Source organism: Notolepis coatsorum (genome assembly GCF_963971535.1).
Source record: "Notolepis coatsorum genome assembly, chromosome: 8".
NCBI classification, from domain to species: Eukaryota; Metazoa; Chordata; class Actinopteri; order Aulopiformes; family Paralepididae; genus Notolepis; species Notolepis coatsorum.
Window position 1 is genome coordinate 133,058,752 of NC_140172.1, and position 25,000 is coordinate 133,083,751.

At 42.3% G+C, this 25,000-nt stretch overlaps 1 protein-coding gene across 1 annotated transcript in view; it reads left to right on the top strand.

Moving 5' to 3' along the window:
- The window catches only part of LOC311233336 (serine/threonine-protein kinase PAK 3), a 123,771-nt gene that overhangs the window by 42,149 nt on the left and 56,622 nt on the right, over positions 1–25,000 (top strand). The window contains exons 6-11 of the mRNA XM_084320299.1: positions 1,886–1,948; positions 4,672–4,827; positions 4,989–5,163; positions 10,244–10,307; positions 22,156–22,204; positions 23,330–23,442. Coding sequence (XP_084176425.1) covers positions 1,886–1,948; positions 4,672–4,827; positions 4,989–5,163; positions 10,244–10,307; positions 22,156–22,204; positions 23,330–23,442 — 620 coding nt within the window. The remainder of the gene's footprint in view (positions 1–1,885; positions 1,949–4,671; positions 4,828–4,988; positions 5,164–10,243; positions 10,308–22,155; positions 22,205–23,329; positions 23,443–25,000) is intronic.

A 25,000-nucleotide genomic window follows, 5' to 3' on the forward strand; every position in this document is an offset into this window, starting at 1 on the left:
ATGCACAGGGGGAGAGAGAGAGAGAGAGAGAGAGAGAGAGAGAGAGAGAGAGAGAGAGAGAGAGAGAGAGAGAGAGAGAGAGAGAGAGAGAGAGAGAGAGAGAGAGAGAGAGAGAGAGAGAGAGAGAGAGAGAGAGAGAGAGAGAGAGAGAGAGAGAGAGAGAGAGAGAGAGAGAGAGAGAGAGAGAGAAGAGGGAGAGAGAGGAAGAGGGAGAGAGAGGAAGAGAAAGAAAGAGGGAGATACAGACAGAGAGAAAGAGAAAGCTCCCGTCTGGTAGAGATTTGGGCTCTACTGAGCCTACCTTTCTAGTTGAAACGTTGCAATTTTTACATCATGCGTAAGCTGTCAACTAACTAGACAGAAAGAAAGAAAGAAAGAAAGATAGAAAGAAAGAAAGAAAGAAAGAAAGAAAGAAAGAAAGAAAGAAAGAAAGAAAGAAAGAAGAAAGAAGAAAGAAAGAAAGAAAGAAAGAAAGAAAGAAAGAAGAAGAAAGAAAGAAAGAAAGAAGAGATAGAGGGAGAGAGGGGGAGAGGGGGAGAGAGGGATATAGAGGAAGAGAAAGAAAGAGGGAGATACAGAGGAGAGATGGATGGAGAGAGGGAGATATAGATAGACATGAAACCTAGGTATGTAATTTCATCTTTCCTTGTGACAATATTGTCACCCACTGTACAAGACTGTACAAGAAATTCCTTCTGTAATGTACTGATTTCTTTTGATTTCTCTGTTTGAGAGAGAGAGAGTGTGTGTGTGTGCAGGGGAGTAGCTGGGGGGGGGGGGTTAGGATGATTCCAAGGGCCCAGCAAATGCCCCAAATTTTTTTATAGATTGGGGGCCCCACATTTTTTAATAGATTGGGGGCCCACAAATTGATTCTTTCATGGGTACCAGAATCTCCAGCTACGACCCTGTGAGCGCACCTTTCTACTCTAGAGAGCTGTCATCACCGTGATGCGCGCTTGAATGAACTGCGAGATAACTCATAACTCGTACACACACGCACTCTGTCTCTGCCATACAGTAGTTATGTTGTTTTAGCGCGACGTGGGTATACATAAATTGGCGTTCCGTCGGGTCCCGTGTATTCTCGAGAATGATAATAATAATAATGCAGGACCTCTTCAGATTATATTATCAACGACAGACAGTGAGAAACACAACCCCCCCCCCTCTCGCGCTGAAGAATATGCATATTAGATCACTCAGTGATTAACACCTATGCGCTGTTTGTGTGTGCGCGCGTCCATGTATGTGCGTTTCGTGACGCGATGTAGTTCTTATCGCAAATGGAGATTATTACAATCATACCATCTAGCAAGAATTAAACGTATTTACAAGTCGTATTAGGTTTAGAAATGGCAATTTTTTTTTTTATCGATTTCTGAAAAGATGTCCTTTTTGAGCATTTAAGAGGGATTCTAATTCTTTTGTTGTCCGCCGACGGGTTCAAAGCTCCAGCGTGACCCCTAAGGGTAAAAAAAAAAACGATTAAAAACGAGATTTCCCGTCCGTGGCACTCAACGGTCGGCATGAAATAACGAGAATTCTCGTCCGTGGCACTCAAAGTGTTAATGTGTTTTGGGTGGAACAGTAAGGTGTTTTGGGTGGAACAGTAAGGTGTTTTGGGTGGAACAGTAAAGGTGTTTTGGGTGGAACAGTAAAGGTGTTTTGGGTGGAACAGTAAGGTGTTTTGGGTGGAACAGTAAAGGTGTTTTGGGTGGAACAGTAAAGGTGTTTTGGGTGGAACAGTAAAGGTGTTTTGGGTGGAACAGTAAAGGTGTTTTGGGTGGAACATTAAGGTGTTTTGGGTGGAACATTAAGGTGTTTTGGGTGGAACATTAAGGTGTTTTGGGTGGAACATGAATGTGTCTTGGACCCTCCTCAGAACCGCCTGCTCTCCTCTGGACCTCCCGTCAGCCTCAGAACCTGCAGCGCCGTGTTCGACAAGGTAACGTCCTCCACCTTTACCTGCACCAGCTGCACATGCCTGTGGTATATTATACATGACATGCTGTCATACAGAGTTATACGGGTTATATGCAGGTTTTGATTGATTGATTGAAAATTGTATTAACAGATTGCAGAATGGGTACAACACAGTACGGCTCAATACAAAACAATTGTTAAGGGGATGCAGACCAGAGAAAGACTTTCGTCTTGTTTACATCAGGGTCCCCCATTTTCAATTCATCATAACATATTATGACATACATGACATACAGATATACAGTACTGTTACATTTATGACATACAAGATATAAAAATATACAGTACTGTTTAACAGAGATCCTAGCAGAAAATATATACATTCGAGGGGGAGGAAACTGTACATTAGGAGGGGGTCTGTGGGTGGGGGGGGTTTGGACATTTACGGGGGCCAGTTTCTAATTGCAGCCTCCCGTAGGTGCTCTTTGAGAACTGTTTTGAAGGTGGGTAGGGATTCACATTTTTTTTACGGCTGTGGGTAGGGCGTTCCACATTGTTGTGGCATAATTGCGAAATGTGTTTAGTCCTTTGTTTGAGCCGAATCTGGGTTTAACATGATTTGTGGAATTCTCTCTGGTGTTGTGGTCGTGGTATTCACTGACCTTTGGGAAGTATTTCGACATGTACATGGGTGGTGGTGTATAAGTAGGTGTATATAGAAGGAGTATATGCAGGTATATTCAGACAGATATGGATATACAGTATATATATATTAGATTAGATTGGAGTGCAAATGTAACAGTAAAGTGCAACAGTAATATACAATGTACAGGTGATTAAACTGGATATAAACTATATAAATGAGTACTACTGAGTAATAGTGCTAATCAGATGTATGTACAGAGTTGTAGTACAATAAATACGGTATATAAAGTAAATAAAGTATATCTGGTAAATATAAATGTATATATATATATTAAGGCTGTCAAAGTTAACGCTGTAATCACACAATTCTTTTAACGCCACAATTTTTTTTATCGTGAGATTAACGTTTATAAAAAAAATATATATATATATATTTTCTTTTTACTAGACTTCACTCAGGTGTACAAAATGTTTTGAACTGTTCCAATCGTTTTATCTGCCTACCTCGGCTGAGTATTTAAACCCCGCCCGCACGGCTCGGAACTACACCATTCCCAGTGGAGTGCAATACCCGCTGGAAGGCGTAGGCGGCGGTATTTGCCCTTTTGCGAGCTCAGACCCATTCCCAACGATAACATCAGGCTGGATGGATGAAAATGAATGGATATTGCTAATAAAAGAAATAACGATTAAAACCAGACTATACTCGTGATTGGCGCTCAAGCGATGGCGAGTTAACCCGACTATCATCGTGACTGGCGCTGAATGAGTTAATTTGTAAAACATCTTTTTTTTAAATAAATATAACATTTATTTAAAGATGTGTGTGACTGTGTATATGTGTATATGTTCTAAATAAATAATAATAATAACTATTTGTATAGCACCTTTCATACAGGGGATTGCAGTTCAAAGTGCTTTACATCAGTAAGATGTAAATAATAATAAAGTAATAATAATACATAATTTATTTATTAAATATTAAGTTTGGATAATTTTTTTTACAACTGAGGTAGGTAGATTACATTTTTAGAGACTAAAGTACTGAAAAAAGGTACCGTTGGGTACCGGTATCGGTTCAAATGTGAAAGGTACCCATCCCTAGCGATACCGCCTTGCGGCCGCTATTGCACTCCATTTGAAACAATGTCGTTTCTTTTCTCTACCGAGCTGCGGCGTGGGGGGCGGGTTCTAAACACTCCGGCAAGACAAGCGGTCACCACGGTTGCCTCGACGAGTTCATCCGCCCGCATGTCCCTGTGCAATGCTGGATAACGTGGGACAGACTACCGCGACCAGTATTTGGAATGGCGATCAGATAATTGGATTATTCTTTTTGCAGTACATTATTTATAAGGTAAGGACTCATTATTATCAATATTGCGTTGATCCGATACTTTTTTTTCCCTCCGCGATTGCAGCCTGTGTGTGTGTGGCGTTGGCTGCGATAGACGCACGGAGGGACGGTTTCCCCCTGTCCCCTTTCGTGCATGTATGAGGACAAATAATACCGATAATCTAGCGTTGATTTCAGGATGATTCGATAATCAGGCGAAAAATGGCAACGTGATAAGTGGATTTCACTAAAGGGCTTTTTGACAGAGTTCCCTGGGATTACACAGGAACACTCTACAACTATACTCATATTCACCACGGTATTAAACGGAAATGTATAGATGAAAAAATTATCAGTTTTTTGCACGTTGACCGGAAGAAACCCACTGACAATCGACGGCGTTATTAGATCCATAGCTATAATATAAAATATAGGTTTAGCTCTACAAACAAGGTGAGCACTTACATGGGGTTAATGGGTGGTAAGGCCTATGCACTTCCCGGAAGGGGTGTGGCAGACAATTTGTTAAGGTAGATTTAGAACAGATAAAAAATATGCGATTAATTTGCGATTAATCACGAGTTAACTATGGACAATCATGCGATTAATCAGATTAAATATTTTAATCGATTGACAGCCTTAATATATATATATGGTATATAGATATACGGCTGAAAATAAAGGAAGTAGGGCTGAGGCAAGGGAAAGCAAGGGAACTTCCTCAGACTGACCTCTGACCTACGCCCCCCTTCCCGCCCGCCCAGCCGGGAGCCAAAACAACGTCAACAGAGCCCCCGATAGCTCCCCCCGTGTCTGAAGAGGAGGATGAGGAGGAGGAGGAAGAGGAGGAGGAGGAAGAGGAGGAGGATGAGGACGAACTTCCCCCGGTTATTGCCCCCCGACCGGAGCATACAAAATCTGTGAGTTGTTACACTTTAACCACCGCCTCCCTCTCAGATCTACACTTTAACCATCTCCTCCCTCTCAGATCTACACTTTAACCATCTCCTCCCTCTCAGATCTACACTTTAACCACCTCCTCCCTCTCAGATCTACACTTTAACCATCCCCTCCCTCTCAGATCTACACGCGATCGGTCCTGGAGCCGCTGAAACCTCCCGCTCCGGTCCTGGAGGCGCTCACTCCCCCGGAGTCGCAGGTCCAGCCTGACAACACGTCCAGCACCCTGTACCGCCACACCGACCGGCAGCGCAAGAAGTCTAAGATGACGGACGAGGAGATTCTGGAGCGGCTCAGTACGTCTCGTCTTCTTCTCCCCCTGTGTGGCTCAGATCACTGAACCCTTTCATTTCATCATCATCATCATCATCATCCTTTATTTATTCTCAAAATTACAATTGAGGTCACCCTCAATTTCAATGTAGTCGAGACTTTACAGACATTTCAATGCACACATTTCTAAATCAAATCAAATAATTTTTTTTTAAGAGGATTTCACTAGGGATGCCCCGATCACGTTTTTTGCCACCGATACCGATCACCGATCGTCGTGAGCCATATCGGCCGATACCGATCCGATACCGATCATTTTTGATTAAAAAAATTATTACAAATTATTTTATATAATTTTTTCTTTTTTAATAAAATATATATATTATATAATTAGACTTGTACTTGTATTATCTGCGAGACATCGCCACCATGCAACAAGTCAAAATGCTCGCTATCTGCAAACAGCTCCACTGTCTGTGTGTACTGAGTAGCCTCCAGCTACGGCCAGAATTCTCCGGCGCTGCAGCTGGACCCTAGTATTGGTATAAATCACATTCAGCAAGCCCTCAGCTTGAATATGCATCGAATCAATGTTATAAGACATTGATATCAGGAGCTATCTGTAGCTGCTGCTAGCCGGCTATATAACGTTAAGACGACGCCTCAGTGAACTATTTAGTTCAATGGGACATTTAGTTTTAAACAGTGAACTAACGCGAGCTAGCTAACGTGAGCTAACAGAGGTATCAACATGCACTACTAGACTTGCTGGAGCATTTGTTGATATCAGGAGCTATCAGTAGCTAGCCGGCTAGATACCGGTTAGACAATGCCTACTAAAAGTGAATAGTTGACTGGGTAATTTTGTTTAAACAGTAACGATAGCTAGGTAGCTAACGTTAGCTCACGTCGAATGCACTATAGACTCGAGCAGAGCCTCCTCTCAGTCCTGTGTTTACAAACTGTACACGGGTGCGGGCGGGACAAGGGAGGAGGAGCAGCGGCAGTTTGCAGGTCCTGTGTGTCTGAGACAGACAGCGAGTGAGATCTCCGCTTGATCGGTTTCCGCGATCGGTGAATATGACTCATTATCGGAATCCACCGATCGCATATTTATACTGATTATCGGCCGATAACGATCGGTGGCCGATCGATCGGGGCATCCCTAGATTTCACCCATCTAATGAACACACTAGACTAGACAAATATCAAGATGTATCAAACAGTGGACCAATCGCATGCTTTTGCAGAGGACAAGAAGCATTCAGTCGACTCCTTCAGACATTAAGCACCCCCCACAGCCCAAATGGAATAAAAAAGAAAAGAAAAGAAAAGAAAAACTATTTAAAAAAAAATTTAAATCTTTTTAGTCGACTAATAGTCGACTAACGGCGATGTGTGCGTAACCCGTGCATACGATCATTTCTAAGCAAAGTGTGGGACTTATCAATTTGAACGTGTGCTTGACTTTGTGCGTATATTTACACACAGCTCCGACCGTGTGCGTACCTGGCGCCCGGTGGTAGAATATGAAGACTACAACGCGGAAATAAGCTTCCGTGCATTAGTTTCAACACTGGCGTGTTCTGTAGTATGACCCGTAATTCATTATAGTTCATTGTAAAATAGCGACAGTTATGGTCAAACCCTATAAATATAGCATTTGGAATAAGTCTTTCTTTCCGAATGAATGCAGCATGGTTTATATATAGGGTTATCGGAATACTATGGGGTGCACTGACTGGGCTCCGCGGGGAACTGTTTTCAGAGATAGCAGATAGGAATGAATGAATGAGGGGCAGTCTAATTGCCGAGAGAACATAAAAAATATTAACTAGAGTCCGCTATACCCGAGACACCTCCTTCATTTGTACCCAATTTGAGACCGAAATTGGAGCGTGGAACAAAACGCACAAATGCCATCCCCAAGCACATTCAAGTCAGTCTCCACTCTCGGGTGTTTGGCCACCGGCACGGTCCATCGTGATATTGGAGATGGATAGAGCAATAGACTGTTACTGTACCACCTATGTAGCTGTCAAAGCTCCATCACAAATGCAGTTATGTGAATAGAAAGGTTCTTGTATATGCTCTCGTATTATTGTTTATATAGGCTACCTAATACCGACATCAAAATAGATTGTATGCCTCTACAAATCATATGCAGGTAGAAACTTTACGGAAAATCCGTCGCGATTTGGAATGAAATTGACGGAGAACTTTAATCCTTGGGTATTAATCGAACAAAACGAAGAAAAAGCAGTCATATTCCAACATGGTTATTAATGACACCAATGGCAAACAGTGGTTAACAGTCTTTATTAGTGTTTGCGCTGCCCAGGCAGCAATGGTCTTAGGAAGTTAATAGATATCATATCCGACTGTTTCCGACATCACCGTGTACACGTCTGTCAGCCTGTCGTGTATTTCTCCCAGGCGTTTGCTCGGCTTAGTCCACTTTTGCACATTTCATGGGGGTGTTTCATTACCATATATGGTTAATTATGGGCGGTTCTATATGCAAATACGTAAAACCGTGCACGAGCGTGGAGCGTAGATCAAGTGATATTTATCAACACAGTACTTCAGGGCTGTACGCTAAGCTTTTTCACTAGGGGCACACTTGCCCCTAAATGAGAAATTTAGGGGCAAAAAATATTTTTTAGGGGCAAATTTTTAAATAACAATTTTACCATTATTTATATCGATTGTTTTTATATAATTTTTTTTTAATAAAATATATATATTATATAATCATACTTGTAGTTGTATTATCTGCGAGACATCGCCACCACGCAACAAGTCTAAATGCTCGCTATATGCAACCAGCTCCACTGTCTGTGTGTACTGAGTAGCCTCCAGCTACGGCCAGGATTCTCCGGAGCTGCAGCTGGGCCCTATACTGTAGCCTCCAGCTACGGCCAGGATTCTCCGGCGCTGCAGCTGCTCCCTATTGACTATATTCAGCGTGCCCTCAGCTCGAATACGCATCGACTCAGTGTTATAAGACATTGATATCAGGACGGAGCTATCTGAACTATTTAGTTTAAAACCTGTTCCACCCCAGGTGAAATCTGCATAAAATGTATACCTATGGTAAATGGAATATTGCTCCACTTCTACAAGGGCTATTTGCATATTCTTGGTATCTAGGAACATCTATGGACCTCAATGAATGTATTCTCAGTGTAAGAAATATTGTGTCTATTACTAGGCTTGCTTAAATTCTGATGAAACAAAGGAAAATATGAATTATGATTTTTCTTTTCATCTTTGACAGTGAATAAAACCATGATAATAATGACCAAACTTAAAAAACTGCCACTGAGCTAATTCAGTACCCTCTTGAGATCATGTGTACAAAAGATCTAAGGAAATTAATAAAGGGAAGATGATAAAATTGAAGGTTTTGTATATACAGTACTGAATTCTCCCATCCGGACCAATGCAATTTGAAATATTATTATAGAATATAGAATATATGCTTATACATTACCTTATTATAGCCAATTCGCACATTTATATATATATACATATAGTATCTTTCAAATGGCCGAGTTCAATTTGGATATAGTATCACCAGGCATGTATAATAACATATACAGATATTTAATGTAATCGACTGTACTTTTTTATTTCTCCCACAGTGTAATCATTTTGTAACTAATTTCAGATCTAATTATTCCTACATGATTACAATAGTGTGGAGAAACTGACTGCGTTTCAATATTTGTCAAAAACGTTACCTTTTGTAGCTTATTATCGCGAATCATAACAATTATTGATATGATTCATTCAGAATGCCTAACTTTGAACGACCATAGCGGACCATGGGAAGTGTAGTTTTGAGAAATTCCGACGCTGGCAGATAGCTGGCGATGCGCTCTTCAAAATGGCCGCAAAAAAACTACAATTACCATGGTTCAACATTTCCATTTACGCTTCAGCGTCAAAAACGCGAGTGAAAAATAAAAACTTAAAATGATATAAACTCACTTTTAACCTATTGCTAAACTATTGCCAACCTAACGTTTTACATTCTACATGTATTTGTGACATAGTAGTGATAATAATACTTGAAAACGTTTGATTTTAAAAACGTTAAATTATTGCAGCACTCATAAAAATACTAATATATGATAATAATGTCAAAAAGGGGTCGGTACCGTGGCCGTGGGGTGGAACAGGTTAATGGGACGTTTCGTTTTGAACAGTAAGCTAACGCAAGCTATCATGCACTACTAGACTTACTGGAGCATTTGTTGATAGCTATCAGTAGCTAGCCGGCTGGCAGGCTCACCGAGGTCCCAGTGTTTACAACAGCCACGGGTGCGAGAGGGCTGGAGGAGAAGCAGATGCCACATCTCTCTCCGTGTGTCTGAGTTCAGTTCAGTTCGGCTCACTATAGGAGGTCGAACAACGCGTCGAAAATATGAAGCAATACTAACTTTACTTTTCTTCATAGCTAAATCAGACAGTCAGCCAGTCTATCAGAGTGAGTGCTCAGTCGATTGTTCCCGCTGATCATACCTGCTGACTGCTCACTGCTCAGCTCGCGTGAGTGACGTCATGGCGTCATCACACGCCTTGGATAATTTAGGAGTGAAATGCGAATCCAAGGCTTGAAAGCACTACTCGCAAGCCCGCCCCCAGATAATATTTACCAATCGCAACGGCCAATTAAAGGGGCAATTCGCGACGATATCATCGCAGCGTACAGCCCTGTACTTGCAGGTGTGCGTGGGACACGTCTACGCACGTGTGATAAATCCAGATTTTTCTGTGCGTACACACATTCTAAATTCTGTGCTTAAGAACGAAAATAGAACACTTTCTAAGAACTGTTGATAAATGAGGGCCCAGGGCTGTACGACTGTATAAGAGGTTGAATAAAATTATGTGTCATATAAACTAAGTTAAATATAGCTCAATAGATAGATATAGTACTATTTTAACTAAAAATAAAGTAGGAATAGCTATGTATTTATGTGTGTGTGTGTTGTGTGTGTATGTGTGTGTTGTGTGTGTTGTGTTGTGTTGTGTGTGTTTGACTTGATGTACATAAGTCACACAAGATTCAACAATGGTGTCTCTGTCCCACAGGAAGCATCGTGAGTGTCGGGGACCCCAAGAAGAAGTACACACGCTTCGAGAAGATAGGACAAGGGTGAGTCAGTCTTAGGCTTAGAGAAGATAGGACAAGGGTGAGTCAGTCTTAGGCTTAGAGAAGATAGGACAAGGGTGAGTCTGTCTTAAGCTTAGAGAAGATAGGACAAGGGTGAGTCTGTCTTAGGCTTCGAGAAGATAGGACAAGGGTGAGTCTGTCTTAGGCTTCGAGAAGATAGGACAAGGGTGAGTCTGTCTTAGGCTTCGAGAAGATAGGACAAGGGTGGGTCTGTCTTAGGCTTCGAGAAGATAGGACAAGGGTGAGTCTGTCTTAAGCTCCGAGAAGATAGGACAAGGGTGGGTCTGTCTTAGGCTTCGAGAAGATAGGACAAGGGTGAGTCTGTCTTAGGCTTCGAGAAGATAGGACAAGGGTGAGTCTGTCTTAGGCTTCGAGAAGATAGGACAAGGGTGGGTCTGTCTTAGGCTTCGAGAAGATAGGACAAGGGTGAGTCTGTCTTAAGCTTCGAGAAGATAGGACAAGGGTGAGTCTGTCTTAGGCTTCGAGAAGATAGGACAAGGGTGAGTCTGTCTTAAGCTTCGAGAAGATAGGACAAGGGTGGGTCTGTCTTAGACTTTGAGAAGATCAAAAGGAACAGCTAGGGGTCAAAGGGAACAGCTAGGGGTCAAGAGGAACAGCTAGGGGTCAAGAGGAACAGCTATGGGTCAAGAGGGACAGCTAGGGGTCAAGAGGAACAGCTAGGGGTCAAGAGGAACAGCTAGTGGTCAAGAGGAACAGCTAGGGGTCAAGAGGGACAGCTAGAGGTCAAGAGGAACAGCTAGGGGTCAAGAGGGACAGCTAGGGGTCAAGAGGAACAGCTAGGGGTCAAAGGGAACATCTAGGGGTCAAAGGGAACAGCTAGGGGTCAAAGGGGAACAGATAAGGGTCAAGGGGAACAGATAAGGGTCAAGGGGAACAGCTAGGGGGTCAAAGGGGAACAGATAGGGGTCAAGAGGAACTGCTAGGGGTCGGCAGCAGGTCTGTTTCGGACGTGTATCACAAGGTTCCAAGGAAAAGTAATGGAATTTGGAAATTTTGTTTTCCAGGCCAAGAAAAGTGATGGAAATGATAAATGTCCAAACGGTTTTGTAAATGTCAAGGATAATGTCTTCATAGTCTAGACTTCACCCAGTCAAATGAGAAATGACCGTTATCTCAGAGGGAATAATAAACCAGTTACCACCGGAATACTAGTTCCAGGTGATTGTTGTAGCCTTGGACACTCAAATCAACGTTTTAATAAACAATACAAATTATCAATTGAACATAGATGTTGAAAAATAGATACTAGAAGTTGTCATTAAATTCATGGAATTGAATTAACAATAAACCATGTTATTAGTTATGTTATACCAAATCATTCCATCCACTTTCAGTATTCATTGGAAGTCAACATCAGTGGATATTATCTTTCAAATCAAGACTGGGGAGACGGAGACAGAGACAGACAGAGAGGGAGGGAGAAAGAGAGACAGAGAGAGAGACAGACAGATAAACGGAGAGAGAGAGACAGAGGACAGAGAGACAGAAACAGAGAGGCAGAGAGAGACAGAAACAGAGAGAGGCAGAGAGAGACAGAGACAGATACAGAGAGAAACAGAGACAAAGATAGAGGACAGACTAGCTTCAGTAAACTAAACCTCCATTAGTGGTTTCATACTATATGTGTCACCTTTCATCTTAAAAATAAAGTACTTATTTTAGTTGCATAGATTTTATAGATCAGGTGAAAACAAGTTGACTAAATATTTATATACTTCAGAAATAATAGTTGTACTTAGCAATAATAATAGTAATACAGGTAGATATATAAATATATGAGCAGACATTACCTCATATAGAGCAAAGGAGGGAGGGGGAGGGGGGGCTGAGAGAAGAAAGAGGAGAGGAAATGAGAAATGTATCCAGGAATGACTGAGAGCCAGATCAGCTCTTTCTCTCTCTCTCTCTCTCTCTCTCTCTCTCTCTCTCTCTCTCTCTCTCTCTCTCTCTCTCTCTCTCTCTCTCTCTCTCTCTCTCTCTCTCTCTCTCTCTCTCTCTCTCTCTCTCTCTCTCTATCTCTATCTCTATCTCTCTCTCTCTCTCTCTCTCTCTCTCTCTCTCTCTCTCTCTCACTATATATATATATATTTATCTCTCTCTTTCTCTCTCTCTCTCTCTCTCTCTCTCTCTCTCTCTCTCTCTCTCTCTCTGTGTTTGCACATTGTTGTATTTCACCCAGTAGGTATGGGAGTTTTGAGTTATTTGCCATGTTTTCAAAGTCTCTTTTAAAGTGTTTGCAATTTGTGGAACGTATATGTCTCTGATGTCTTTGTATAGTGGGCAGGTTGTTAAGAAGTGTAGCTCGGTTTCCACCTCTTCTTGTGTGCAGTGGGTGCATAGTCTGTCTTCTCTTGGGAGCCAGGGCCCTCATTTATCAACGTTGCGTACGCACAGATATGTGCGCAACCCGTGCGTACGATTGTTTCTAAGCAAAGTGTGGGACTTATCAATTTGAATGTGTGCTTGACTTTGTGCGTATATCTACGCACAGCTCCGGCTATATGAATATTGCAACGCGGAAATAAGCTTCCGTGCATTAGTTTCAAAACTGCCGTGTTCAACTTCTGTATGACCCGTAATTCATTATAGCTCATTGTAAAATAGCGACAGTAGTGTAATTATAACGGGCTCACGCGCGAACAAGAGGTTGGCCTGCTTGTTTGGCACGGGGGGGGGGGGGGCAGACGCAGAACACCCACCTCCAAACGCGATTAAATATTGTTTCAAATAAAAAGCGAAATACTATTATTTTGTGTGTCATGTTTCCCGCAACGAAATGCTTTCTACTTCAATTTGTTGGTTAGAATAGATTACCTCCGTTGAAACTTCACTGAGACTGTGAGCTCCGCGCACAGACGTGATAATAATAATAATAACAATAATAATAATAGCTTCATTTTATATAGCGCCTTTCAAGAGACCCAAGGTCGCTTTACATAGATAGGGGGGGGGAATAACAAAGTAACAAACATAGTGGACAGACACAACATATAAATATGATGATGGAATTCATTCAAGTCCTCTCCACCCTCGGGGTCTTTGCCACCGGCACGGTCCATCGTGATATCGGAGATGGATCGAGCAATAGACTGTTACTGTAGCTGTCAAAGCTCCATCACAAATGCAGTTATGTGAATAGAAAGGGATTCCACTCAGTGATGCACATTTATTTGCCTGATTCATGTCGTTGCTGAATACCGGGAGGAAAGGCATGCTGCATGTTTTCAATTCATTAAATAAAACGGATACTTTTTGCAAGGGTTTACTGACTGTCATACAAATAATCAACCAACTACATACTGTAACTTTTCAGTGCACATTCTTATTTACATTGCTCCCGCAGACCCGCACACAGACATGATGGAATTCAAGTTCAAGTTTGTATTGATCACATATAGGCAGGCTACACATGGCGTATAGGCTACATCATACATGGCAGTGAGATTCATTGTTCTTGTATATGCTCTCGTATTATTGTTTATATAGGCTACCCAATACCGACATCAAAATAGATTGTATGCCTCTACAAATCATATGCAGCAGGTAGAAAATTGACAAAATCCGTCACGATTTGGAATAAAATTGAGGAGTACTTTAATCCCTGGGTATTAATCGAACGAAACGGAAAAAGGCAGTCATATTCCAGCACGGTCTTTATTAGTTAATATGGTCTTTAAGTTAATAGATATCATATCCGACATCACCGTACGTGTACATGTCTGTCAGCCTGTCACGTATTTCTCCCATAACACGCTTCGCTCGGCTTAGTCCATTTTTCCACATTTCATGGGTGTGTTCCATTACCGTATATGGTTAATTACGGGCGGTGCTATATGCAAATACTTAAAATCGACCCGTGTACGCACGTGTTATGAATCCCGATTTTTCTGTGCGTACACACATTCTAAATTCTGTGCTTAAGAACAAAAATAGAACACTTTCTAAGAATTGTTGATAAATGAGGGCCCAGGTCTGCCTATGGCTGCCTTTCTCGATGGCTAGGCTGTGCTCGCTGAATCTGTACCTAGTCAAGGATCTTCTTAGTTTTGGGTCAGTCACAGTGCTTAGGTTTTCTGCCGCTGTGTACTCTCTCTCTGTTTAGGGCCAAATAGCATTTCAATTTGCTCTGGTTTTGGGTTGATTATTTCCAATGTGTCAGATAGTTTCTTTTTGTTTTCTTATAATTTGGTTTAGTCCAGTGTGGCTCTGCTTGTGTTTGTGAGCAGAGTCCCAGAACCAACTGGCTGAGTGGGCATCTCTCAAGGGTCTCTCTCTCTCTCTCTCTCTCTCTCTCTCTCTCTCTCTCTCTCTCTCTCTCTCTCTCTCTCTCTCTCTCTCTCTCTCTCTCTCTCTCTCTCTCTCTCTCTCTCTCTCTCTCTCTCTCTCTCTCTCTCTCTCTCTCTCTCTCTCTCTCTCTATCTCTCTCTCTCTCTCTCTCTCTCTCTCTCTCTCTCTCTCTCTGAGTTGTAATGGATTTACCTGGATAATAGAAAGTCATTGGATTCCAGAAAATAGTAAATACTTTTAGCCCTTTTCAGATAAACAACGACGTTACCAACCAAATCAGATTACATGATGAGTGAATGGTGAGTATTCCAGTGGCTTGCACTAGTGGTTCGAGTGTGAAGTACTCAGTAATCTATGAAAGTACCTGGGTGTAGAGTTGAGTTACAGAGCTCTCTGTCAGGTATTAGTTCCAGAGCAAACAAGCGGTCTGCTGCATTATTTATATACTGACACGCTGGTGTAGCTAACAGCAGGGGGCTTGTAGCTAACAGCAGGGGGCTTGTAGCTAACAGCAGGGGCTTGTAGCTAACAGCAGGGGGCTTGCAGCTAACAGCAGGGGGTTTGTAGCTAACAGCAGGGGGCTTGTAGCTAAAAGCAGGGGGCTTGTAGCTAACAGCAGGGGGCGTGTAGCTAACAGCAGAGTGTAGCTAACAGCAGGGGGCTTGTAGCTAACAGCAGGGGGCTTATAGCTAACAGCAGGGGGCGTGTAGCTAACAGCAGAGTGTAGCTAACAGCAGGGGGCTTGTAGCTAACAGCAGGGGCTTGTAGCTAACAGCAGGGGGATTGTAGCTAACAGCAGGGGGCGTGTAGCTAACAGCAGAGTGTAGCTAACAGCAGGGGGCGTGTAGCTAACAGCAGAGTGTAGCTAACAGCAGGGGGCTTGTAGCTAACAGCAGGGGGCTAACAGCAGGGGGATTGTAGCTAACAGCAGGGTGTAGCTAACAGCAGGGGGCGTGTATCTGACAGCAGGGGGCGTGTAGCTAACAGCAGGGGCGTGTATCTGACAGCAGGGGGCATGTATCTGACAGCAGGGGGCTTGTAGCTAACAGCAGGGGGCGTGTATCTGACAGCAGGGGGCTTGTAGCTAACAGCAGGGGGGGTGTATCTGACAGCAGGGGGCGTGTATCTGACAGCAGGGGGCTTGTAGCTAACAGCAGGGGGCGTGTATCTGACAGCAGGGGGCTTGTAGCTTACAGCAGGGGGCGTGTATCTGACAGCAGGGGGCTTGTAGCTAACAGCAGGGGGCGTGTATCTGACAGCAGGGGGCGTGTATCTGACAGCAGGGGGCTTGTAGCTAACAGCAGGGGGCGTGTATCTGACAGCAGGGGGCTTGTAGCTAACAGCAGGGGGCGTGTATCTGACAGCAGGGGTCTTGTATCTGACAGCAGGGGGCTTGAGTTAGTTGTGATGCGTATATGAACGGCCAAGACAATGATGGTCCTACAGGTCCTACAATGATGGACCAGACCGCAACCCCCCCCCCCCCCCCCTCCACCTTCTGCACGCACGTGTCCTGTTAAAGCTGCCATACATAACTTCTTCTGATCCATATTCTGACGGATATCTGGGACCGAAACGAACCCTAAAAGGTAGTCAGCGATGCGTGGGTTAATGTGAACCAGCCCCGCCCCAACTCAGAGGGATACCCACCTGCATGGGTGGGGCTTGCTGCCAATCAGGGAAGCTGTCAGGGAAAGGCCTGTACCTTAATCGCCACTGTGGTTGTCAATCACACTTGGTGGCTGAAAACAGTGCAGAACAAAAATACCACTTCAATAATCGAAATAGTCAAGTAACAGGCAGAATACACTATTGGAATTACAAACTTACCGGTTCTGTTTTCACCGCAGTGTTTTGAAATACGCAGCATGTAGCATAGCTTAACGTTAGGCGAATCAACGTTAGCTAATTTCCTTTCATGTATTTCAAAACACGAAAACTTGTTGTGTATTGAAATGGTATTTTATTTTTATAACGGAACATTTACGGAGACTGGTGTGGAACTGGTGTGGAGCAGTTGTAGTCTGGAACGCAGTAACGTACTGTATATGTGTATGTCATAAATGTTATGATGAATTGAAAATGGGGGACCCTGATGTAAACAAGACGAAAGTATTTCTCTGGTCTGCATCCCCTTAACAATTGTGTGTATATATGTGTTAATAACGTTTTCAATCAAACGTGACGAGCCAGGCCAATTTTAGCATGTTTATTTATGGAATATGCAATCTAAGAGCTAACGTGAACTTTACAGTTAACACTTTGATTGCCTAAGGCTAAATTCATGATATACCATAGGTTGCCAGCTCTATTTGTCTATGTAGAAGTTCCCCTTCTTTGCAGGGCTATAGCTTTTTAAATTCTATTGCTAAATTGCCATTATTAGGGCCCATTCAAGATCCTATATGTATTGTTCAGGGTGTATGAACGTTAAACTTTTTCATTCACATATTCATACTAAAATATGATCTAAAGTATAAGTATGTTTTCATCTCTTTCTGCAGCTTTCTCCAGAACGTGATTTATAGCCCCAAATGCATTATATTGATGATCAAATACAGTTTGATAGCAATCGGCGCGATATAAAAAAATCCAACTGGACGGACTTCTGGAAGTTACTACACGTCATCTGATGTTGACCGGATGGACGAGGGGGCGTTTATAATTCCGTGGGCAGCGTTATACCATTCATCTAATGTGGGTCAAATGTTCATCATAGCAGTTAGTGTCGAACACGGTAATATTACATGCTAAAACTCACCCCAGTCTCCGCGGGCCGTTGGGCGATCAGCGTGGGGTAGACAGTTTTCCATTATGGGATGTCGAAATACCCGGTCCATTTCCAGGTTGTATAATACTATATACGTCCAAATCATGTTGTTTATCGAGTTATTTGCAACCGATCGATGTCCAGTGTATCAAGATGGAGTCCCGGGACCTATAGCGAGTGCCCGGAAGTAATATGGGTGATCAGCACTTCATCCACATAACTTCCTGTTTGGCGCTTCTGCCGATCGGCCACCAGATGGCGCTCTTGGACCGCTAGAGGATTGAGAGGAGCTCAGAACTGTGTGTGAAGGCTGCGGATGGAAAATATGATTCCGATCACAGATTTTTGAAATATTGATATTAAAGACGAGTTACGGCGTCCTCTGCAACTTGAGCATGGCGGGGAAGGACGCCTAAACACGTTTTCGGCACTTAAAGTGTAGTTAGTTCATTCCAGGCCATCATTAGGCTCTAAAATTCTATAAATAAATTTAAATGAAATATAAATTTATAATATCATAATGATCCATTTAGATTAGATGTCAACATTAAAGGGGAACTATCTTATAAATGGCCTTTTTGAGTGTTTAGCATTGTTTCCTAGCTATGTGAACTTATATTAATATGATCTATGTCTCAAAATTCTCATATTGGCGCATTCTTCCAATTCTCCTCTCACAATATTCACCCTCACTGAACTGAGTCATTTGAAAATGTGCCCTATTTGTGATGTCAGAAAGACACCGCTGCATGATAATGTTCAGGCGGGGCCGTATAGCGCAGTGGTTTAGGAGCCCAGGCTCAAAACAGCTCGAGATCTTGAGGTAGAAAAATGCTGTTTTTGAGGACTTGATTAGAAATACAAAACAATGAATAAAAAAAATATATATATTACAGAGGTGTTCCATAGACTCACAGGAATTGTGTAAAAGTGCCCAAATAGTGAAAGAAATAGTAAAATAGTTCCCCTTTAAACAATAAACACTCTTAAATGCGCCTATGAATAGACTGTGTTGTCTTTTTTATGTTGGGCATTGGGGGGTGCGTCAGCTAGGTCGGGAGGTGACGGGGGGTGCATGGCAAAAAAAGTTTGGGAACCACTGGTCTAGACGATGACATCATCATCAACAGCAGCGTGGATCAGGCTAAACACCTCCTCCTAGTGGCCACAGAGTGTTACAACAAGCTGGGAATTTACATTACATATTACATTATCTGTATATCCCTTACCTACTCTTACTAGTTACTATATCTATATCTGTACATATCCATTACCTACTCTTACTAGTTACTATATCTATATCTGTACATATCCATTACCTACTCTTACTAGTTACTATATCTATATCTGTACATATCCCTTACCTACTCTTACTAGTTACTATATCTATATCTGTACATATCCATTACCTACTCTTACTAGTTACTATATCTATATCTGTACATATCCCTTACCTACTCTTACTAGTTACTATATCTATATCTGTACATATCCCTTACCTACTCTTACTAGTTACTATATCTATATCTGTACATATCCCTTACCTACTCTTACTAGTTACTATATCTATATCTGTACATATCCCTTACCTACTCTTACTAGTTACTATATCTATATCTGTACATATCCCTTACCTACTCTTACTAGTTACTATATCTATATCTGTACATATCCCTTACCTACTCTTACTAGTTACTATATCTATATCTGTATATATCACTTACCTACTCTTACTAGTTACTATATCTATATCTGTATATATCACTTACCTACTCTTACTAGTTACTATATCTATATCTGTACATATCCATTACCTACTCTTACTAGTAGGTAATCAGAAGGTTCCGGGTTCGGTTCCGGCTCCTCCCGGCAGCGTATCTTAAGTGTCCTTGAGCAAGACACTAATTGCTCCCGATGAGCAGGTTGGCCCCTTACATGGTTGCCTCTGCTGTCGGTGTGTGAATGTGTGAGTGAATGTGAGGCATAAGTTGTAAAAAGTTTTGGATAAAAGCTCACTATACATGCTATCAAAAGTAAAGAATAATAGTAAAAAAGAAAATAGGCTGATGTCAGTGAACATGATCTCAAAAGAGAAACACCTAACTTCTTGTGAAAATTATCCATAGCTATTTATATCATATCCATCCAACGATAAGACATGCCTGCATGGTGCTGTCAGCTGCTCCTGGTGAGAGCTGCGTGTGTTTAGAGAGGAATGTGGATCACATGGACTCATTGACACACAGCCAGCACATCTGGTGGCCTGCATTTACGGCCAAGAACACAATGAATGTTTTTAGAGACAAATATTATTTTATTCCCAGAAAGAGCCCTATACTGTAATAGCTAAACCTCACATTTGTGATCTGGCCAAAAAGCACAGCTAATCTATCAATCTGAAGTGCAAGCTGTTTGATATGGTCAGAGTTGAAGAACGTCCAATCCCCAAGTCCAAGATTTGTAAATGTTTCCATACATAAAGTATCGGTGTAGCACTTGTTTAGTGTGTTAAAAGTATATAAGTACTAGTTTGTACTTCTTTTGTGTTTTTGTGTACTAATTCAAAGCACATGTTTTAGTGGTGGACGTGCTGTAAGTGTAATCTAAACTTAAATAAAATAATAAATACGACTGAGATGTTTACCAAACGTTATTGTACTTATTAAAAGTGTATCGTTTTGGTAAAGTATAAGTAAAAGTATAATTTAAATATAATGATGTACAATTTAACTGGTTTCAATAGAACACATTAGTATACTTTCTGAATACATAAAAGGTATGCTAAAGTATATACTTTCAGAAAATATACTTAAGTATACTTTATTTAAATTGTCCTTAACTTGGGAATACTGTAATAGGCCAATATTACTGGCTTGATGACAGTGCAGACATCAGACCAGCACATCCTGGTACTTTGTCTGTTTTCTTGGCCACACCTACCTTTGGGCGAACACACACTGTTCCTATTGAAAGCCATTGTATTTGTATAAAAACTGCCGTCAAGTTTAGGTTTGATCCGTTTTCAGTTTCCTTAAGTCTTCTTCTATGGTGTTTCATCAGTCTCCTTTGGTCTTCTTCTATGGTCTTTCATCAGTCTTCTTCCATGGTGTTTCATCAGTCTCCTTCTGTCTTCTTCTATGGTGTTTCATCAGTCTCCTTCGGTCTTCTTCTATGGTGTTTCATCAGTCTCCTTCTGTCTTCTATGGTGTTTCATCAGTCTCCTGTCTTCTTCTATGGTGTTTCATCAGTCTCCTTCGGTCTTCTTCTATGGTGTTTCATCAGTCTCCTTCGGTCTTCTTCTATGGTGTTTCATCAGTCTCCTGTCTTCTTCTATGGTGTTTCATCAGTCTCATTCGGTCTTCTTCTATGGTGTTTCATCAGTCTCCTTCAGTCTTCTTCTATGGTGTTTCATCAGTCTCCTTCAGTCTTCTTCTATGGTGTTTCATCAGTCTCCATCGGTCTTCTTCTATGGTGTTTCATCAGTCTGCACGATATCTTGTCATTTACCATTTTCTTTTTTCTACCTGGACTTTTTATATCACGCTCTTGAGTCTTGAATCTCCAAGTGACCTAAAACTAAGAGATAATGACTAGTTCTGGGCCTTGATAGTCTTTATAATAGTGATTTATATCCCTGTGTTTTGTCTTAAAGTTGTAGTTTACATTTACATTTAGTCATTTAGCTAACGCTTTTATCCAAAGCGACTTACAAGTTGTGTACAGCAAGTCAGCAGGAAGGGTACAACTCTGGCAGCTAAGGGTCAGTAAGATTGTTTGTCAAACAGTGTTGAACTTGAGTGCTACAGTCTTGAGTGCATAGTAGTAACAATATATTAGCATAGTAGGTAGTAATGTAGGCAAGGCCTGACTGGTGGTTTCAGCTGTCCAGACTGTGGTGGTTTCAGCTGTCCTGACTGTGGTGGTTTCAGTCGTCCTGACTGTGGTGGTTTCAGCTGTCCTGACTGTGGTGGTTTCAGTCGTCCTGACTGTGGTGGTTTCAGCTGTCCTGACTGTGATGGTTTCAGCTGTCCTGACTGTGGTGGTTTCAGCTGTCTGTCCTGACTGTGATGGTTTCAGCTGTCCTGACTGTGATGGTTTCAGCTGTCCTGACTGTGATGGTTTCAGCTGTCCTGACTGTGATGGTTTCAGCTGTCCTGACTGTGGTGGTTTCAGCTGTCCAGGCTGTGATGGTTTCAGCTGTCTGTCCTGACTGTGGTGGTTTCAGCTGTCCTGACTGTGATGGTTTCAACTGTCCTGACTGTGATGGTTTCAGCTGCCTGTCCTGACTGTGATGGTTTCAGCTGTCCTGCCTGTGATGGTTTCGGCTGTCCTGACTGTGGTGGTTTCAGCTGTCTGTCCTGACTGTGGTGGTTTCAGCTGTCTGTCCTGACTGTGGTGGTTTCAGCTGTCTGTCCTGACTGTGGTGGTTTCAGCTGTCCTGACTGTGATGGTTTCATCTGTCCTGACTGTGGTGGTTTCGGCTGTCTGTCCTGACTGTGGTGGTTTCGGCTGGCTGTCCTGACTGTGATGGTTTCAGCTGTCCTGACTGTGATGGTTTCAGCTGTCCTGACTGTGATGGTTTCAGCTGTCCTGATTGGATGACGTGTTGCCGGGCGGCTTGCTGATAACCGATGATCACAGTCTATACTGACACACACAGTTAGAGGGCGCTCATCAAGCGCATCTAACTCAGACTAACGTGGCAGTCTTTGCACAGTGATGAATGTGATGCCTCCTTGTGTTTTTCCACAGAGCGTCTGGGACCGTGTACACCGCCATCGACATCGCCACGGGCCAAGAGGTACGTCACTCCGCTCTGTCCAAGGAATACTGCAGACGCTGTAAGCGTTGATTGTTGTTCTAGAAGGAGAGTTATTCACGTAACCTCCTCCCTCCTGAGACGCAGCTTTGAAGGAGGCCGCGGATTCAAACTCCCCCCTTGGTAGTCGTTCAAAAGGAGGCTCTAACTCCTCTGGTTTGAGGGTTATGGAGTGAAGGCACACGGGGATCGAGGCCGCGACACGTTTGTATTTCACATCACATTTCCTGGAATGCATGATGTCATAATGACGTCACACATTCCAACTCTCTAACTCCATAACTCTCAGGTCAAATGACAGTTTATAGTTTTGTGATAATGTGTGGGAGATTATGGAAATGATAAATGGGCTTTATTCTTTAACCATTTCACTGCCACACTACCAAAGGGTTAACCCTTTCACTGCGACAATACAGAATGTTAACCCTTTCACTGCCACACGACAAAGTATTAACCCTTTCAGAACCACACTACAGAAGGTTAACCTTTCACTACCACACTACAGAAGGTTAACCTTTCACTACCACACTACAGAAGGTTAACCTTTCACTACCACACTACAGAAGGTTAACCTTTCACTACCACACTACAAAAGGTTAACCTTTCACTACCACACTACAGAAGGTTAACCTTTCACTACCACACTACAGAAGGTTAACCCTTTCACTACCACACTACAGGAGGTTAATTCTCTCTCTATAGTTGCAGCCTAACTCTCTGTTTGATTCTCTGTTTGACTCTTTGTTTGACTCTCTGTTTGACTCTGTTTGACTCTGTTTGACTCTGTTTGACTCTCTGTTTGACTCTCTGTTTGACTCTCTGTTTGACTCCCTGTTTGACTCCCTGTTTGACTCCCTGTTTGACTCCCTATTTGACTCCCTGTTTGACTCTCTGTTTGACTCCCTGTTTGACTCCCTGTTTGACTCTGTTTGACTCTCTGTTTGACTCTCTGTTTGACTCCCTGTTTGACTCTCTGTTTGACTCTCTGTTTGACTCTCTGTTTGACTCCCTGTTTGACTCTCTGTTTGACTCCCTGTTTGACTCTCTGTTTGACTCTCTCAGGTCACAGCCTGACTCTCTGTTTGACTCTCTGTTTGACTCTCTCAGGTGGCCATTAAACAGATGAACCTGCAGCAGCAGCCTAAGAAGGAACTGATCATTAATGAGATCCTGGTGATGAGGGAAAACAAGAACTCCAACATAGTGAACTACCTAGACAGGTGAGTCAACTAACTACCTGTGAGTCAACTACCTGTGAGTCAACTACCAACAGCCGTAAAATAATGTGAATCCCTACCCTCCTTCAAAACCGCTCTCAAAGAGCACAGACGGGTGGCTGCAATTAGAAACTGGCCCCTGTAAATGTCAAAATTTATTAATTGAAAATGGAGGACCCTGATGTAAACAAGACGAAAGTATTTTTCTGGTCTTCATCCTCTTAGCAGTTGTTGTTGTATTGAACCGTACTGTATTGTACCCATTCTGCGATCTGTTCATAAAGTTTTCAATCAATAAAACTACCTGGACTACTACTACTAACTAGATGGTCCTCTCTGTGATGAGGAAGTCAAGGTCTCTTCAATTGATTCATGTAATTAACACATTCTGCGCCATTAACGAGTTAACTCGTTATTGGCCGCCAATCGTTGAGCGCCAACAACGAGTTAACTAGTTTTTATGATCGTTATTTCCTTTATTCGCCATTGGCATTCATAATTCATCCAGCAAGGCTCCGGGAGCCAGCTGGACTCTGTCTGATATTTCAACGCCTCAATACCGCCGCCTGGTGGATTTCGGGCGAGTTGCACTCCACTCTAAACCGGATGTGGCGCTCTGTGCATCGGGGAAAATGTTCCGGCAGAGCTATCTTGTTATGTTGATCGAGACAAACACTTGAGTGCATTGGATCGCTTTCGAGACGCAACAATCAATATGCTTTCGGTGTTTATTGCGTGATACAAACGGAAAATGGATCTAGCAGATCGAAATCAAATAATTGGAATATTTTTTCTCCAGACTCATCGGCCACAGGTAAGAGGAATCTTAACGTTAATTCCAGCTCGATTGTCCATTTATTTCATTGCAATCCATCTGATCAACGTATGATGTTGTACTAAAGAAAGCCGTTACTGACAATCAAGGAATCATAAACGACCCCCCCCCCCCCTTTCCTTCACGCATGATGGAGCATAATGTATACCGAGCATATGCATTTGAATTTTTTAATATAGCGTGTATAGGAACGAAACGCCAATCGATTATGTATAATATGCGTCAGGGCCTATAACTCGCGCTCTAGGAATTACTGCTCTACACTCTAAAAACATACTTATATTCACGACAGGACTAACACGACAATGTATGAATAGAAAAATATAACTTCCCACATCCGGAACGATAGATACCCGATGTTGAATGGGCCATAGTAATGTCGATATAGCTATAATATTTAAAAAGTTATAGCCCTGCAAAGAAGGTGAGCAACACCATAGGCTTACAGCACTGGCAGAGAGTGGTATAAGATGGGCAAACTGCGTGGCACAGAATGTGTTAATATGTGTATCATGGTACAACATGTATATCTTATAGGGAATTCTTTATCCTTTAGGGTTCTAAATGTACATCCTATCAACATCCTACTGGAAAGTAACTCCAACAGAAGCTCAGTGTATACCCAGCAGGATTCTACCGGAAGTGAAAGGAATCCTACAGTATTCTATCAGACTCTATCAAATCCAATCCTACTGGAAATTAAATACAGATTTTTTAAAACCCTAT